Source organism: Strongylocentrotus purpuratus, unplaced genomic scaffold, assembly GCF_000002235.5.
Source record: "Strongylocentrotus purpuratus isolate Spur 01 unplaced genomic scaffold, Spur_5.0 spur5_scaffold_1, whole genome shotgun sequence".
NCBI lineage: Eukaryota > Metazoa > Echinodermata > Echinoidea > Camarodonta > Strongylocentrotidae > Strongylocentrotus > Strongylocentrotus purpuratus.
Window position 1 is genome coordinate 31350411 of NW_022145594.1, and position 19604 is coordinate 31370014.

The 19604-nt window shown below is 35.5% G+C and overlaps 1 protein-coding gene across 1 annotated transcript; it reads right to left on the minus strand.

Moving 5' to 3' along the window:
* Positions 1 to 17037: 17037 nt before the first annotated feature.
* On the minus strand, positions 17038 to 19507 carry LOC115921324. Its single transcript, XM_030978687.1, has 4 exons — positions 19266 to 19507; positions 18516 to 18632; positions 18062 to 18314; positions 17038 to 17484 (listed from the first exon to the last, which is right to left on the minus strand). Exons 1-4 carry the CDS (start codon positions 19505 to 19507, stop codon positions 17056 to 17058), a joined length of 1041 nt encoding a protein of 346 aa, XP_030834547.1. The 3' UTR covers positions 17038 to 17055.
* Between the last annotated feature and the right edge of the window lie 97 nt (positions 19508 to 19604).

Sequence of the window (19604 nt, forward strand, 5' to 3'; positions counted from 1 at the left end):
GAAAATGTAACCCTCGTGTGTTCCACAATTCACAGCATAAACATGTTTGTAATTCCATTATTGCAGACCATGCTCGAGAAATTTATTTTTGCAGTGATTGCCATGAAAAAGGCTCACCAAAGGATAATCTGATTATATTGCAAAATAGAATTGGCTAGACGGCCAGTTGGCAACCACTCAAAATATACTATTACAGTTAGAGTAACATAACGCAACAACGTCACTTCAAAGAGATAATAACACGAATGGTATTATTATGAGTACAGTGATCTGGTGAAAGAGACATATATCTAATGACATATACACAAATACATATTGTCTCCTAGTCTGGTTGATGCAGGGGTGTATATATACAAAACAGCATTGGCGATAAATACTTTGCTTGAGACTATCGCAATATATTCTGTGTCTATGGAAAGGGAGAACTTTTTTACCTGCACAGCTGATGACACTCGAGTGATGATGTACGTGGTTCATCTCATGTTTCTCAGCATCAATCCACCATTTAATATCATTTCAGGAATGGATACCAGGAATACTGTAGCACCAAATATGCATCCAACATAAAGGACTAATAAGCCAGTCATTGAAATCGGTAGTCATATTCCACATGATTATTTCCTTTTGGCAATATTATGGGCTAAATTAAAGCACAATGTTGGGAAGATACGGCGCGCCAAGTCTGATAAAACCCCGCGAAACGTTTGAAACAGAGTCCTTCCGGTAACATGGGCAAGGGAATGAAACACGCCTTGAAATAACTAGTCTGTGAGGCACAGTCTCTGATCTGAAACTGTTAACAGATATACATGTACATGTATTATGTTTGGAACAAGCGTCTATTAAAGTGCCTGAGCAGCTACCTTATGCACACCTATGTCGTTTTCGATCATGAAAAATAAAAATACTATCACCAACAATGTTATCAATATCATACTTTTGTTTCCTTCTGATGAACTCTAGACTAATGGGAATAACATATATTTCTGCCACAAAAGGGAAATGATTACCAAAGTTTAAAAATTATAAAATAAAAGATGTGATTTAGTAACTGAACCCGTGTCTGTCAGCCGAATTAACGGATTTGAATCAAATTGACCTATTACAAACAGTTATGTTGAGAAACATAAATCATAATTTTTACATAAACATTGCTTTCGCTGAAATACATGCAGAATTGCAAGTACATAATTAAAGGATTAAAATGATTTGGTAGAAATGTCTCAGAATGTCCTTATTAATTTTACTTCGAAACCAAATTTAAATTCGCATAATCGTACTCTGAACAAAGTCAACTCATGCTGTATTTTGTATTTTATGATTATATCACAGAACAAAATATAAACAAAGAAACAATTACTTCAGTATTGCCTCCAATATGCTCACAATTGATATTGAGTTGTTCAATGAATAATTTGCAGAGTGTGTGGGCATTTCCAAGCAGTGCACATACAATGTTCAGACGTTCAGACACATGCCATGTCCATCGGGGGTCAAGGGTTTGACCCTTGCCACATTCCTGTTCTGACCACACTTTAGGAATGTGGCAGCTAGGGGTCAATTCCTTGTCTTCCAATGGACATGGCATATTATGTATCATAGGAGTACATTAAGTAGGTACACCGTACACTAATGTATAAACATGAACCTACTATGGTATGAGCGTGTACTCTCATTGCAAGGCTATAATCGCATCGCTTGATATGGGGCTAATATATAAAATGGAGAAGATGCTTACATTGTATATTCATTTCATTAGTATTATCAGCTACTGGAGATCTTAAAATGAAATCGTTGTTCAATTGTCAATTGACAGAAGGCCCCTGATGTTTCAAACATTGCACAACCAAACATCAACTCGGAGTCTTAGAAAAGACACCTCTAAAATGCTAATTCAACACCGGCATGGAAATTGGAATTCAACTGGCTTCCATTTACTGCATTGTTTTCACACCAAAAATGAGTGTTGAAGACTAGCACGAACAAGGAAATTATAGAAAGTGATGGAATTTGGAATAAAATCATTGTAATTCTGTATCGCTGTTGTTCAAACATCTGTCCAGTGTCGTTTATAATTATAGATACCGAGGTAGTTACCCTGCTGTATATATATTTTTGCAAAAACAAAGCAGAGAATCATCCATTACAACACAATTGTCTCCTGGCACAAGTGGTGTAGGTAATTAAGAGCATGGGTGGCCAGGCCTCCACGTCCAGTGATAACAACAACAATGAAAAGATAGACATGAAAGAGAGAGAAAACGCAATAAACAAAATACATTTTCTGAAAAGAGAGAAGAGAGATAACAATTAACATTTTACCATCTTACATCCTGATCGAGTGATTATACCACTTGATTACGTCACGTGTCTAAATATGACATCCATTTAAAAATTAAACGAATGATGACTCATTAATAAATTTAGTCTTGATATACATTGTCGAATGAAATGGCATCAAAGAATTCCATTTTGGGGGTAAAACCAGAGGTTAGAATAAATATACCATTATGTCTGCAACATATTATGCCACTAAATTCTAACTGAAATATAGTGCAATCACCGGAGGTGTAGAAAACATAGTTGGGCTAGGATTGCGCCTGTTCTTTTTTTTACCGTACACATAGATTAGATCTTCCACATCACTGTACATATTTATATATCTGCACAACTTCATGTAAAGAACAGAGCTGGATAAGAAAGAGCATGGACGGAAAGAGCATGAAATCAAAAGAAGTATTGTAAAATAAGTTGAGAGAGAGAGAGAGAGAGAGAGAGGGAGAGGGAGCTCACCACAAATCCCATTATATCCCAAGTGAACGATAAAATTGGTCAAATGTCCTTCTACATTCCATTCCTAAAGTTTAAGTGCCCAACGCTAGTTTCAATCAGACTTATTTTTGGAGACTGAACAGGACTTCAATATCCTACTGTATTTATGTTAAGATTATAGCATTTATTCTGATAAACGAACTAGAATGGAATTAAAGTTATGCTTCTGATATTTGGGAGTCATTAATATTCGTCTCTGGTGATACTTTCAGTTAAAGGGGGAAGTCCACCCTGATATAAAGTTGGTTTTGATAGAAACAGTTTAATTTTTTTTATTAGAATGCTTCCACAAATCATTCACGAATCGAGTAAATATTAAGATCAATGTTTATAAGCTTGAATATGGAAACCCCCCCCCCCCCCAATCAAAATATCTTAGTGAGGTGAATTTTTCCAGTTTTCACGAATGATACGTACAAACCATTTTTTACCATTCTACTTCCCTCACAACCAATACTAGTAGTAGTAAAAATGCTACATGAACTAGTTTACTGGGTGTCAGTGCTTGTTCTACCATTGTAGTGCTAATAACAATTAAACAATTATTATGATGATAACACTACAGTATTAATGACAAGAATGATAATACTACTACTGCTACTACTACTACTACTACTACAACTAATAATAATAGTGATGATAATATCAATCATAATAATAATAATTAAAAAAATAATGATAATAATAATAGTGATAATAATAATAGTGATAATAAAATTATAATATAAATAATAAAAATAATTAGGTCAATGTGCCTACTGGTACTCTAGTAACACTATTACTTTTATTACAAATACTATGTATGTTATTTTAGGTAGTGTAGTTGTAGTTTCACTTTGACCATTCATTTTTGTAATACTCTCTAATTGACAAAGTCCAGGAATTTTGTAGTTCCTCACCAATGTATTACCAAAATAATTACGTATAGTCACAAAATGACCCTTTACACGTTAGTGAAAGATGTTCTTGTTTGCGAGCCTGCAATCCCAGTCTGTGCAGCCACGCAGAGCCTCTGATACATAATATACGTGACTGTCATATATTACTCGGACATATGCATTCATCACTGTCTGTGAAATGTTCTGTTTGTTTTTGTTTTTGTTTTCCTTGGGTGTATTTGATATGTGCTACATCATGTATACTTTAACTTTAATAACCATTGGTCTCAAATAGTCCTCTATTAGTACATAACATACTGTTTCTAAGCGCACAAAATAACATCAAGCAGGTATACTATAAGAGGGGGAGGGGAGGGGGTGGGGGAGGAAGCAAATGGAACATCCCTAAAGTTCCTCCAATTGCTAAAATGATATGTTCTAAGAAGGTTTGTTAGTGATTGTACAAAGCTCTCTATAAACGTAGAAAGGAAGTATATTACAAAGCGTTGAAGAACATGTGGCAAGGCAAAAAGGCATGGTCGCCATATCAATCATTTCCTTGCACGGGGTCCGGTAGATACATAGATAAATCGGAGATGCGATACGTGTCCTTTTATGCTGCTACTACTACTACTACTGTTTTGTGTTACAACTTCCGATACGTTACTACTACTACTACTACTACTACTACTACTACTATACTACTACTACTACTACACATACTACTACAGTAGTAGTATGTGTAGTAGTTATAGTAACTATAACTATAACTAGTTAGTCAATACAGCTGCTGCTTCTTCTTATCAGCAGTATAAATAATTTTGTATATTGCTTTGTTCAAGTACATTTTATCCATTTCTACAACACAAATCTTGTAACATACATGTCCGAATCATCAACGACCAATTTATCGAAATTGTTAATCATTCATTTGGTAAATAACATGTAAGCGGGATATTTACAGTGGTGCATTCGGTTAAGGATCTGAGAGGGTCCCCCTCACCCCGCTGGCAAAATCAAAGTACCCATAAACCTTCACTAGTACACAAATTTCCCCTCCCCCCTCCTTTTGTTTTCTCTGGTCAAATTTTGTTTTAAATAATTTCCCCATCAAAGCAATAATTACAAATTATATTTCTTTTGGTGTGTATCAGTACAAGCTTAGAAAAAGATGGGTAGATTGCTGACAAAAGCTCTTCTTCTTTTTGTGATACGAAAGACGCAGACATTATATCAAGCTAAGAATCGCAAACTTCAAATCTGATGAAAAACTATATAAATGTGAATAATTTCATGAAATTGTTTAGTCTATAAAGCGTGTATTTGTATTTATAACTAAATAACATTGTAGTTGTCTTCGGTATCAGATGAACGTACATTAAACAATATTGACATTTTTAATTTCGCGATATTTTTACTCCAAATTCCCTTTTTAAAGCCATAAATTAATAAAGAACTACATATTTATGGTAAAAAGTATGTGAAGTTCATATTATCTGTTTTGTCAATAATTTGTTTTAATATCTTCAAGATAATATAAATGCACAAAAATGTAACGTTTATAGCAGGTCAAAGGTAAAACAATTTTGTGTCCCTTCCGTTACGCTGTTGTAGGTACTTGTATTTGTTTTTTTCATTTGTATATATAAAAATGACGTAAAATACAATTTTGCAGACTTCATGCTTTTTTAGGTCTTGTTCTGCATGTACTTTTTGGAATTTGAAATTACATCGTTTTATATTTCCAAAGCTTTGATCGAAGATCGAAGATTAAACTTCTCTTGCAAAAAACTTTAATTATCATGATAAGTGACCATTTCACCGCTAAAGCACACCAGAGAAAGATGCTTTAAAATGTTGTTGTTTACTAATGTATTATGTCATTATTTCAATGCCTGCACACTTTGCTTGTACCCGTCTGTCACGCTCAGTTTTTCGCCCCTATCCAGATGGACGGTGTTAGTGCCAGGCGCATAGCTAGGTGGGGGGGGGGGGCGATGGGGGGGGGGGGGTCGCCCCCCCAAAAAAAAAAAAAAGAAAACAGAGAGAGAGAGAGAGAGAGAGAAGAGAACAAAGTAAGAGGACGAATAAATATGCATCATAATCATTTATTAGAAAATGTAATTGTGAAACGAGCTTTGAATTCTATAGCCACCAGCCCAGCCCAGCGCAAACAAAAATTCGAAATTTTGTATCACCCCCGTGCTGCACCCCCTGGACCCCGACAAAGAGACATGATAAAGACTGTGTTAAAAATATTATAAAAGAAACAACATTATATATGCATCATACTCATTTATTAGAAAATGTAATTGTGAAACGAGCTTTGAATTCTATAGCCAGCAGCCCAGCCCAGCGCAAACAAAAATTCGAAATTTTGTATCACCCCCGTGCTGCACCCCCTGGACCCCACCAAGGGCCCTAAGGCGGGCCTCTGAATGCTCATCCGACCGTTAAATTCCTAAATCCCCTAGCTTCCTGGAGCTCTGTCCCCTGGACCCTATTAGGGGCCCTGGACCCCACGCCAATTTACGCTTCACTCTACCTGGTCGTAAATACTTTAGCCCCTTCCTCTCCCACTTTGAAAAAAACGTTCCGCGGGGCCTACAGGCATGCAACATGTAAGAGTCGGATGGTGATGCAAATTTTTGTTCTGCCCCCCCCCCCCAAAAAAAAAAAAAGTTTTTACTCATTACGCCACTGCATAACAATGAATCAAACATTATTTTTGAACATTCAGAAAAGGATTAAAAGTAGAGGACGGTACAACGAATCGTCTTCAGTTTATAGTTTAATGAAACTTCAAAGCTTCAGCATTCGCACAGGAGCTAGGGCGCTTCGCGCACTCTGTAAGTGATTCGAAACCCTAAAATAAAATCCTAGCTATGCGCTTGTTCAGGGCCCATGAAAGCACTGACAAATAATACCCGCATAGTTACAAAAGAAAAAAATCAAAGATGAGCCCTTAAGGAGAGTGAATCAAAAGTATCACAATGCACTCCATTTCGGGGAGCCCTGCCCCAATACATTATATCATAGGTTTTCAAAACATATATTTTTAATTTTTGCACTTTAGGGGAAAACTTTCCGCAAAATAAACTATAAAAAAAATAAAAAAATAAAGAGTAAATCCATAAATATGTGAGGATTGGGTGTCCATTCTGTCACGCTTGAGTTACCTAAACAAATAAATTGAATATAAGATGGAGCATATAAGACACGTTGACTTTAAAAACTAAATTAAAACAAAATATGTGGTCCTTTGACAGAATAATACATAGTTAGATGAGTAAATTGATGATAGAGGGCGTAGAAAAAATTAAATGAATCAATTAAAAAAAATATAAAAACAATGTTTAATTTTATGAAAATGTTACAGTAATGTTATAATGCTTATTAGGATTCAGATCATTAAATTTCAGCACGATAGGAATAGGGCTTATCAATTAACAGTAGTTTGTTATAAACGCATCAAAAGACTCTCTATCAAGAAAGGTTTGCAAGACAAACTCATTTTCAAGGCGATGGTAAACTTTTTGATACGGCATTTGTTGAAGTATTCCCACAGTGCCTTTTCAATTGATGTCCGAATGATGTAAATAACAAATTTCTTTATATCATGGGAAAGCAAATTTGGAATGAAAAACATTTAATTATAATCTTAATGTTACAAGCAGGGTCAATACCAAACATGCGTTGCGTTCTCCCCCAAACTCCTGGGGACCGCTCACAGGATCCTAAAGAGATCCAGCATTGGGCCTACACAAGGCCTGACACATTTTAGAATGACTTTGATATTTTTGAGTGAAATTCAATATATATGCTTTATATATATATCACAGATAGAAATAGACTGAACAATATTAGTGAGAGCAATAAAAAGCGAATTTGACTTTGTATAAGTACAAATTTCGATACGAAAACTGGATTGCATTCTCCCCCAAACTCCGGGGGACCACTCCATGCACTCAGAGGTACCCCTAGAAATCCAGCTTAGGGCCTACACAAGGCCTGACACATTTTAGAATGACTTTGATATTTTTGAGTGAAATTTAATGTATATGCTTTATATATATATCATAGATAGAAATAGACTGTACAATATTAGTGAGAGCAATAAAAAGCGAATTTGACTTTGTAAAAGTACAAATTTCGATACGAAAAGTGGGCTTCATTCTCCCCCAAACTCCAGGGGACCACTCCATGCACATTCCCCCTAGAAATCCAGCTTAGGGCAACAAGGCCTGAGACATGTTTTTAGAATGACTTTGAAATTTTTGAGTGAAATTTAATGAATATGCTTTCTATATATATTACAGATAGAAATAGACTGTACAACATTAGTGAGAGCAATAAAAAGCGAATTAGACTTTGTAAAAGTACAGATTTTGATACGAAAAGTGGGTTGCATTCTCCCCCAAACTCCAGGGGACCACTCCATGCACTCAGAGATTCCCCCTAGAACTCCAGCTTGCCTACACCAGGCCTGACACATTTTAGAATGACTTTGATATTTTTGAGTGAAATTTAATGTATATGCTTTATATATATATCATAGATAGAAATAGACTGTACAATATTAGTGAGAGCAATAAAAAGCGAATTAGACTTTGTAAAAGTACAGATTTTGATACGAAAAGTGGGTTTCATTCTCCCCCAAACTCCAGCTAGGGACCACTCCATGCACTCAGAGATTCCCCCTAGAAATCCAGCTTAGGGCTTGTACAAGGCCTGAGACATGTTTTTAGAATGACTTTGAAATTTTTGAGTGAAATTTAATGAATATGCTTTCTATATATATTACAGATAGAAATAGACTGTACAATATTAGTGAGAGCAATAAAAAGCGAATTAGACTTTGTAAAAGTACAGATTTTGATACGAAAAGTGGGTTTCATTCTCCCCCAAACTCCAGCTAGGGACCACTCCATGCACTCAGAGATTCCCCCTAGAAATCCAGCTTAGGGCTTGTACAAGGCCTGAGACATGTTTTTAGAATGACTTTGAAATTTTTGAGTGAAATTTAATGAATATGCTTTCTATATATATTACAGATAGAAATAGACTGTACAACATTAGTGAGAGCAATAAAAAGCGAATTAGACTTTGTAAAAGTACAGATTTTGATACGAAAACTGGGTTGCATTCTCCCCCAAACTCCATGGGACCACTCCATGCACTCCGAGATTCCCCTAGAAATCCAGCTTAGGGCCTACACAAGGCCTGAGACATGTTTTTAGAATGACTTTGATATTTGTGAGTGAAATTTAATGTATATGCTTTCTATATAAATGGACTGTACAATATTAGTGAGAGCAAAAAAAGCGAATTCGACTTTCATTAAAAGTACCAAAAATCGAGCAGAAACCTGGGTTGCATTCTTTCCCAAACTCCAGGAGGACCACTCCGGGGTTCTTCTAGAAATCAAGTTTATAGGGCCGACAAGAGGGCCGAAAACATTTCAGAATGACTTTGAAATGTTTCAGTGAAATTGAATGTAGGTATATATGCTTGAACATTGTACAGATAGAAATAGACTAGGTTGCGTTGTCCATGAAACTCACGGGGCAGCTCAGGACAGTGAAGGATCCAGGGGAGGGGGCCCTTCCCTTGGCCCCTTGATCCGCACCTGGCTCAGGGTTCCTCCCCGCTGGGTGAGGGGGGGGGGGGGAGGACAGGGTAACTTTGCTAGTCATTTTAAGGACGGCTATTCATAAGGACCGCTATTTATAACGAGGAAAAGGGGGTCACTATTCACGAAGGCATGAGAACCGCTATTCATAATGTGAGATAAGGGTCGTTTTTCATAATGCACATTGAGGGTCATTTCTCATAAGGAACGCTATTCATGATACAAAATCGAGGTCGCTAGTCATAAACATGAAGAAGGGGCACTATTCATAATTTTTAGAGGGGGTAACTACTGTACTCATCATAAAGACCGCTATTCATAATACGAAATTAGGTTTGCTATTCATAATACGTATATAATAAATAGCGACCCTCTTCTAGTATTATGAACAGAGACCCCTATGAATATAAACGACCCCATTTTGTATCATGAATATCGACCCTCTTCTCATATTATGTATAGCTGTCTTTAGGAATAATAACCCTTTTCTCAAATTATGAATAGCGGTCCTTATAGGAATGTGGTCCTTATGAATAGCGAGCGGTCCCTGATTGAGCAGCACCCATGGCGAGTAGCAGCACATCTGGAAAGAGCTCACTTACTCTTGAATTTACTATAATAAAACTGGGACGACCGGGTGTGACGATTTTATTGAAAGTGGTGGATATTTTCCAAGGCGGTTCTCTTCCAACTTGCTAGGTCTACTTGTTTTGTCACTTTAAATTATATTGATTATCTCACATCTCTAGGAACGAAAATAGGCCAAGTCGCAGGGCTGCTTTTTTGGAGAAAAATTACAAAAATATGTTCATTGTTTTTTTGTGATGTACATGTCAATGCATGAAGCCCAAATTAATGATATTGATAAATCTGTGCGACCATCGGCGAGGACTTTGCATGAACAAGTGAATTGATTTCAATTATTTTTGTGGGATTCTGCATCTGCAATTTTCACTTTAGCGATATTATGAATGATATATTTTCCTGAAGAAAATACTTCCCCATGTTTAAGGCCAAGATCTGAAAAGTTGGGGCACTTTTAGGGATTTTGCAGCACAAAGTTATGTTCCATGTTAAGGGATTTTTTTGCAAAAAAGTAACCCATTAGAGCGGCACATCACTGTATACTGTATGAGGTTGGGAGAATTTACTGTTAGAGGGTGATGCACAGTGATGCCTTTAAAGAAAACTATAAGTATATTTGTGGTTTGAAAACAAAATCAGGATTTTTGTGCATGTTTAGAGGGTTAGTACATGCAGTAGAAGAAATATAATGAGTAACATTTCATACAACATTTATGCCATTTTTTTTTTATCAACCTTCAACAATGTTACCGAGTCACTTTATATCATGAAAGCAATTTCATATTCTTGAAGACGGAATCGTTTGAGCTGCCATCGAGTGGTCATGTCTTGCGATAATTATGCCTCGGGTCATTTGTCACAAGTACCTTTCAAGAGATATGTACAATTTTTTTTGGTCTATACAAGTATAGTAATATATAACGTGTCGAAAGAAAAATGCTGAGCACAACATCATTGGTAAAAAATGGTATTATATCCAATTAATGGACGCATGAATTGTAAGTTGCATGAAGAATGTACAGTGTACATGGGGTTGGTAATCTAGAGAGTTGGGGGAAAGTTCTTTTCATTTATCGTGTATTTCTCTACATAAAAATGATATTTTCAGATGATGTAATCATTATCATTTACAGCGAAAGAGTTTTAATAATTGTCATTTCCCAATTTTCAGGACTAAACTCAAAACCCGTTATCTAAAATATTGTTTGTTTATCTCATATAACTTTTTTGTCATGACTGATGGAAAAACTTATCAGAATGGGACATGGGACACCGCCCTCTATTCTAGCCGTAGGGGTAAAATACAGGAAGGGGGTAGTTCGGGGTTGAGAACTCCTTAATACATCTTTTTTTTGGGGGGGGGGGGGCAACCACATCACCTCATGATTCGGGCGACGCGATGGGCTCGCTGTAATTTGTCTTTTCGTGCCCCATAATGCTTGTCGGAATGAACGAAATATATTCAATTCTATAAATAAACTACTAAAAAAATTGGCAAACTTATCAAGCTTCTTTAAAGTTAATAATAATTATTGCAATTGATAAGACTCTACATATTTTAATTAAGCAAAGTGGCATTAAAGTCAGTCCTTTTGCGAAGGGATTTGCAAATTGATGTATTTAGCCCCAGGTCCTGCACGATATGCCTCCTGGTTTCTTGCCCCAAGAATATTTTGAGGGAACGCGTTTCGAAATGAGATATGAAAATGGCTTTGAACTTTATTAATACTGTAACTACAATTTTTCCCTTGATAACGAATACAAAAATGAGTGGTAATATTCTCTCCAATTTGAAACATCCCCCCCCCCCCATCCACTTATTGGTGGGTGTTGATATATCACGATGAAGGCAAACCTTAACAAAATCTGTAACGCTCACTTTTGCCTACAGTTTCCCTGAAAAGTGTTATTCATGTGTAGACTTAAAGATAAAGTTGAACATTGTTTATCTGATGTTCTTCCCCACTTGCATAATACAATGATAACGCTCAGAAATTATTTTCACCTCTTCCCAGAACTCAACCTTCTCCTTAAGTGACTTACAACTATTAATGCATTTGTTTACTTTGTGTTGCAATGTCATTGCAAAGTATTTTTCAATTTGATCTTGATTACTAGCTTTTGAAATTTAAGGAAGTAGACCCAAAATAAAACACACACAAATCGCTTTAGTGTGGTTATTTTTTGTTCTTCAGAGTAAACCTTTTTTTTTAAATATTAAAGTGGTTCTTAATCAACATTTCCCCGAAAATCAATTTGCTTTTCAACTGTGACTGATGCTTTTCAGTCATTTCGATTGCTTTCGGATTCATTACGCGGTACCCGCTGCTAAAATATGACTTGATGGTTGTCTAGTCGCAAATATCCTCGAGAGGGCGCCACCCTACTAGGACACATTTCCTGCATCGTGCCTCTTTTCAAAAGCATGCAGTACATAAATTTAGTTCAACACAATTGTGCAATATTCTCTCTAGCCTACTGTAATTCTCCTTTTGAATTCTTATGCTTCTTGTCTCATAATGCGCCCCGGAATAGTTTCCTAGATAGATGGCGTACTATAAGTGTTTGCGTTGTATACACTTTTCCTTCATTAGTAATGATATTATCATTCTTATTATTATAATTATTATTATCATTATTATTATTATTTAACCATCATCATTATTATTGTAGTTATTATTATCATTATCATTACTATTATTACTAATTTAACATTGTCATTAATATTATTTCTACAATTATTATCATGCATATTGAGGCGAATTCATCCAATGGCCAGGACTTGAGATAGGTAGAATTCTGCATAAAAGCAAACACCGACAAAATGCCATTTAACGATCATTCACACTTAAAGGTAAAGACCAGTATTGGCAACGCCCCAATTTCAAAAAATGAAATGGAAGCTCTCATTACCAATCATGTGAAAGAATATGTTTTGACTAATACATGATGATAAAAAATTTGCCGGGAAACCGCCTACTAATTCATATATTTGGTAAATTTATTTCTCTCATGGTCTGGTGAGAGAGATAGGGTAGTCCCATATACATCTTTCTGTGTATAGTGCGTGTAACTTTACGAAGAATGAGCCAAATTTCTTATCATTTTGATGATTCCAGAACCTTGCAGATGCTAGATGCTAGATGATCGCCCTTTTCTGATCGATTCCACAACGTTTCTTTCACAACGCAATCGCATGACCATTACTGGTCTTTACCTTTAACGCATTAATAATAATATAGGCATGGGTGTAAAGTCAATAGGGAAGCACGGGCATATGGCAGCATTCTATTGAAGGGGTGCACGGGGGGGGGGGGGTCTGATATGCCAACAACATGAAAAAACTAATAAACTCAATCATTTGCTAAGGGAATCACCCACTAGTGACTACTCAAACGTTTGGAAACCCATATTTCTAAGGTAAGTATGAGGAAGAAAAATGCAAATGATTTTCGTATAATCCCTTCAACTATTTGCAAGTTACGAAACAATCAAATATAGAGAGTATCAGAAATACATAGGGAAGAAGGTGTCAAATGGCTAGAAGCAGCTTTCATAATTCATAATGATAAATTGTGCATATAATTATTATGCCGTTGTACGATTAATCATAAAGGCCTGGGCAAAATGTTCTCTGCATATCAACACACATACTTTGAGAAGAAGAAAAAAACATTCTCTTTAATTCAAAGTCGTTTTACAACTTTTTGAGCATCACATAATACATTCAGCTAAACTTGACACGAGGTTATTTTCCGCAAATAATATTATTGTTTATTCTGAATTTTGCAGAAATTAGATATATACGAACCCTTGTGCAATTTAACGTTGGAAATTTGGAATTGAATTAGGGCCTTGAGCGAAGAATACACGTTTAGCTGACCAAAAGTGCAAGTGGTTTCCACTCCCCGTGGGATCATAAAATATGTCATCTAGATCGTTTGCCTGTAGGTCTGGAGTATTGATGGTCGTTAAATACCTTTGAAAGGTCATTATATCTTATTTTTATCTGACAATTTGAAGCGTTAAAGAGAATCAAAATAAGTTATAAACAAGGCATATACAAGTCTCCAGCGGTAAGGAAAAGACAAGCATAATTTAAGATATTTTCAAGTCGTGTTCATAGTGAAATTAGTATTATCTTTCAAATGCAGAACTTTGGAATTTAACTTTTTCATTTTTTTGGCCTGCAAATGGGACATAGTACCTTTAAGGCGTAGTAAAAAAATATAAATGTTTACCGTCCCCGCCCGCTTCCTTTTTGGGGGCCGCCTCCTATTTTTTTTTTTTTTTTTTTTTTTTTTTTTTTTTAAATATTTTTTATAAATGTTTTTCTTTAATGAATAGAAACATGAAAAAGTGACATACTGCTAAAATTATCTATTTCTGATTTTTTTTTTAATTAAAAAAAATACTGGCGGCCATCTTCAAAAATAGCCAGACTGTCCGGAAAAATGTACCGAGCGGCCATTTTGAGCGGCCATTTTGAAAGAAGAAAAAAAAGGGCCTCCTCCTTCCTTTTTTCAAAAAAAAATCGGACGCTAAACTTTTTTTTTTTAAATTTGGCCTAATATGTAAATCGAAATAAACATAAATGTGTCATCTTGAAGATGATATGCAATTCTTGTTAGCGCCAATACCCAAAATGCTGGGATGTTACTTCTATGCCCCCATTTCAAGTGCACTCTGGGTCTGGGATAACTTTGTGACTTAGTCTCTTAAGATCTATTTTGTGCGGCTGTACTGTCTGGTCTCAGCCGGTGTAGCAGCTGGTAGTCGCCATGCTAGCTGTCTATATACAGTCACTGTACGCACAGTATTCGTTATATGGTGGCACTCTTCACTTCGTCTTTGGGTTTTTTGATAGTATATCATAAGCAATTTGCTATTTTTATAAAAACTGAAATATCCATTGTAATACCACATAGAGCTGTATATAACAACTCTATGCTTTACCCTCATCTAGATGCTGAACAGGCATTGATGTGTATCATCATAGAAGTAGAAGTAGAATACATATGAATCTGCTGTGTGCTGGTCGCACTGTAATACCATAAACGAAAAAACTTAGGAGATATTCCTGAATAAGAGATGCGACTTGGATAAAAATTCCCTGAAAATCATACACAGTGCGCAACCTGGACAAAAATATGAATGTGACTCTGTGTCCAATAAATGCTTTTGCCAACATAAGTAAGTTCAATAAACTTGATCTAGGCAAACCCAACTCTTATCATGAGCATGTCTATGACTGTGATTTCAGATTTTCAGGAGAAATCATGTATTACAGCTTGTCAAGGACTCTCCTTGAAGTTCCAAAATCTTCGCCGATTCGTTGTAACTCGAGGTGAACTCGCCTACACTTGTAATATACTCGCATTACTCGTAACAAGCTCGCGCTGCACTCTTCATAACTCGTAGCGACTCGCCACCTTATGAAGAGTGCAGCGCGAGCTTGTTACGAGTAATGCAAGTATATTACGAGTGTAAGCATTTCACCTCGAGTTACAACGAATCTCCTGCTTAAAGGACAAGTCCACTGTAAAAATAAGTTACTTTCAATAGAAGCAGAAAAATCAGACAAACTACCGGTAATCAAAAAAAGTTTGAGCAAAATCGGATAACTAATAAGAAAGTTTTGAAAAATTATGTAAAACTATAGAACAATTAAAATCACTACGCAAATTGCCAATTTGGTTAACAGTTTGTGACGTCATGTCCTCAGTATTTATCAATTGCTTCATACACTGTCGCTCATAAACTAAGGTGGAATTATTTAGTTTTACCCTAATATATGGAATTATTTTAAAAATAATTTAAAAATAATAGATCTAGATAATAGTATACATTCTCAGATTGTATTGAATAATAATTTGCCAATGTGTGTTTTGCGGGACTGCTAAAGCATGTGTATGCTACTATGCTTATCAACTAGGGGACCTATGCCCTTAAGTCATAAATGACAGTAATGAGGATTAATGCTTCACAAAAGGGCACTTCTATAGCACATAGACACGGTTTTGATCCTGGGGCCTCACAGTTACGAGGCCATTGTTTTGTCACTGAACCATGACTGTACGCAGCGGGGGCTAGGGTTGGGGGCAGTTTCCATAAATAAAAAAAAAACAGAAAATGCAATAAATTTTCAATAATTTATTGCATTTTTACCCCGGTCCCCAACATAAAAAAAATCCTCTGGACGGCCATGCATTATGGGATAAAAACTAAAATATTCCACCTTTATGAGCGACAGTGTTTATAGTTTAATCCTATTAATTTCTCCTTTTATCCCCCCAAACTTGATTTCCCCATGCCGTTGCAGAGGTTATACGATTTGTATCATAATGCCTGCATGACATTGCACAAAATCTTTTATGAACTTTGAAGAATTGATAATATTTTCTGAATATTGTAGATTCATAATTATTGATTTTCTTCTGAATAGTTTATCAAAAGTCACATTTTTCTGAAAAAAAGTTACTCTATAGTAGTGCATCCACACCAAAAAAAATTACTTTCAATCTAAATTTGATGCTGGTGTGAAGAAATAAGATTCTTAGAGGGGAAATAGGAAATTTTATATTATCAATATAAAGAAAACAATAAGTGGATAGTGAGGACATGACGCTCCTCCTCCTCCTTCTTCTCTCCCCTTTCCTTTTCTTCTCTGCAAGTCACTCTTTTTTATTTTTATTTGTATTGTTGTATCTAACTTGAGGGCTGCCGGCACGTCAAGCTACTTTGCTTATTACTGTAGCCCTCCTGCATCTAATGTATGTTAATTTCCATTCAATATATTTGTTTAAATTCAATATATGTGTTTAATATCGTTTATTATCTGTATAAAAATTATATACACTTGAAATATTGTATCAAGCCATATTATGTTTATGAAAATGTATGATGAAAAAAAGAAAAAAGATGCAGAAACCAATAAATCAAATCAAATGAGTGAATTTCCAATTTGTCTTGTGATTTTCATTGTTTCATAATTTTACAGACTTTTTCAAAAATGTATAAGTTTCTTATTAGATATCCGATTTTTGCTCAAACTTTTTTTGGTTGGTTTGTCTTATTTTTCTGCTTCTATTAAAGTAAGTTATTTTTTGAGTGGACTTGGCCTTTAAGCTACTGATTTTGAAAAATCACCATCCGTGACATATGATTACGAATACTTTGCCCACGGATGTCCCTGTTATATGTAAATGCGACAAAGTGCAACCTTGTAACCAGGTAATGATTTACAAAGTCCTTGATGAGCTGTAGTACATGATTTCTCCTAAAATCACAGTCATACTGCTCATGCAAGTTGGGAAAAAGACTCCCATGATTGAGACTGTGTATGATTTTAACACACAGTTGGTCTCTTATATGCTGTCCAATCGTGGGCTTGGTACCCTGTTCTCTCAAGATTCTTTCGGAAGCCATTGCAATGTTCAGTACAGATTTGGAAGGGATGATTAGACCGCCATTGTCTTTCAACCTGATTAGTTGCAAGTAGACTTCTGGAACCTCATCTGTCCTGTCTACTAGTGCCTCCTTGCATTTATCACAGGACTGATTGTGAACAAAATGGAGGAAAGATCAAATGACAAACTTGGCTTCACTCATAATCCTTACACAGCTTGAGCTTCAATTGAGACTGTTGAGTCCTACTCAGATAATCAATAACCTAACTTTACATGTATATTTACATGTATGTTAACCTCCTATATCATGTCTTTCAAACATTACATTCAGATTGTAATTAATATACATGTCCATTTTTATGTTTTTAGTGCTGAAGAATGCAGAATAACCTGACATCGAGTTTATTATATAAATGAAATGATTAATGGGGGTGGGGTATTTTCGTATAGTGCAACATCCAATAATAAAAATTATTTAAAATGGCTGAATACAAATTTTCACCATTTTTTTGGTGGTCCATTTCAGGTAATAGTATTCTTTCATCAATAGTCGACATAAAATACATTTGTTTTGAAAATCCTTGCAGAAATGTGTCTTAAATGACATCCTCTTTCACATTATGATACAATTTAAGTGAAATTTTGTCATCAATTTTTGGGCGCTTCCAACATTTCAGATAGCTTTAAAGTTTGTGCTTGTTACAAATTTAACCTTTTATACTTACATGGCATTTTCCTTGTATACTCCTAATAGTGTATCCTGCAATGTAAGCTGTGACATTCTGTTGAAACATGCTGAGTTCTGCAGGGGGAGAAGTGGATGGAGATGTCTGTGCCTCAATGGTCGATATTTCAACCGAGATGACCCCATCAGAGGGCAATTTCCGATCTTCATGGATGTTGGTTCCCATTGCTTCTAGAAACCATGTAGCATTTCCTGATGTACTCACAGGTATGTTGGAGTTGATTAATAGTGCTCTGTGATGAGTAATTGAAACATTGTATATATTAAGGCATATAATTTCTCTAAAAAGTACGCTGCTATTTCAGTAACAATGAAATGTTAACTTCTCATTGTTTTCTTTTATGTTTACACTAGTGTAATTATGCATAGAATATAAAGTCAAGGGTCACATGTATCTTAAAAGCAATACATTTGTTAAGTGCATTGTTTGTTACCTGTAGGCAGCCTGAAATTGCGTTGATGTTGGATTGTTGTTCCAACCGCCCCTTCCTCGAATCTTAGCAAAGTGAAGTTCAAGTTGATCTTGGCTTAGACGATAGGGAAGGAAGTACCTGTATTAATAGCACAATTATTATTATTAATTTTTAGTTTATTGTTTGTGTGTGTGTTAATTCTTGCAATATTTAAAATTAAAACCAAAAATTATAGTGCAAATAAATGCGGATTAATTTGATGGAAAAGGAATTTGATTTCTTATTTTTTTTTCTTCTTCTTAGTTACTGATGACAGAAAAGACCTGTTTCATACATGTACATGGGTTATGTACAAATATATTTGCAATAATTTTATTTAGGGTGAATGTATGAACAAACTTTTTCTTTAGATTTTTTTTAAAAGTACAGGGCAAGTAACTTACAAGAAATGGCCAACTTGTGTTTCATCGATCACAACTTCAAATCCTTTCATTTACCCGTTTCCTCTCATTGTTTGCTTCTATTAAAACCAACTTAACACATGTGTCATGGTGGACTTTCCCTTCAAGGTATTATTTGATAGTTAATACCGGTATGTACTTGATAATTGTGCTTTGTCATATTGATAAAGGATGTCCAACAATCAAATTTCAAGTAGAAAAAAAATGGAAGTCGATCAATAATCCTGTAATACATTCCTCCTGCTTTCATTAGTCTATGGAATATTTTACACAGAATTAAGTAGGTATTTATAATTGTCTATAATCTTACTTTATTCCAGATTGAGGATCATTGAAGAACCGGTCTGCCAGAGAGATGAATCCATCCATCGCTAAACAGAAACCTATGACTGGTGTTCCTCTATTGCTTGAGGCAACGGGAGTACCGTCACTTAACTTCAGTGACAGTAGCATCTTCTTTGTCTTATTGAAGTAGGCTTCCCAGGTAGGACGAGTACTTTTGAAGAGAGGTGCTTTGTAACCTTTCTGTAACCTATTCCGCCCATTCAACATGTCAAATAGTCTGTTGAGTGAAATTTTAAAATAACTGATATGAAAAAAACTACTTGTCCCTGGGCAGTGAACAAGATACAGGGTCTGAATCCCTGCC

Bases quoted from the DNA above. Each gene is read 5' to 3' on its own strand.
- LOC115921324 (XM_030978687.1), bottom strand. From the start codon at position 19,507: ATGTTGAATGGGCGGAATAGGTTACAGAAAGGTTACAAAGCACCTCTC. The intron at 18,633-19,265 runs GTAAGATTATAG...CTATTAATACAG, and splicing joins GATCCTCAATCTGGAATAAA to GTACTTCCTTCCCTATCGTC. The intron at 17,485-18,061 runs GTAAGTATAAAA...GTTCACAATCAG, and splicing joins GTATACAAGGAAAATGCCAT to TCCTGTGATAAATGCAAGGA.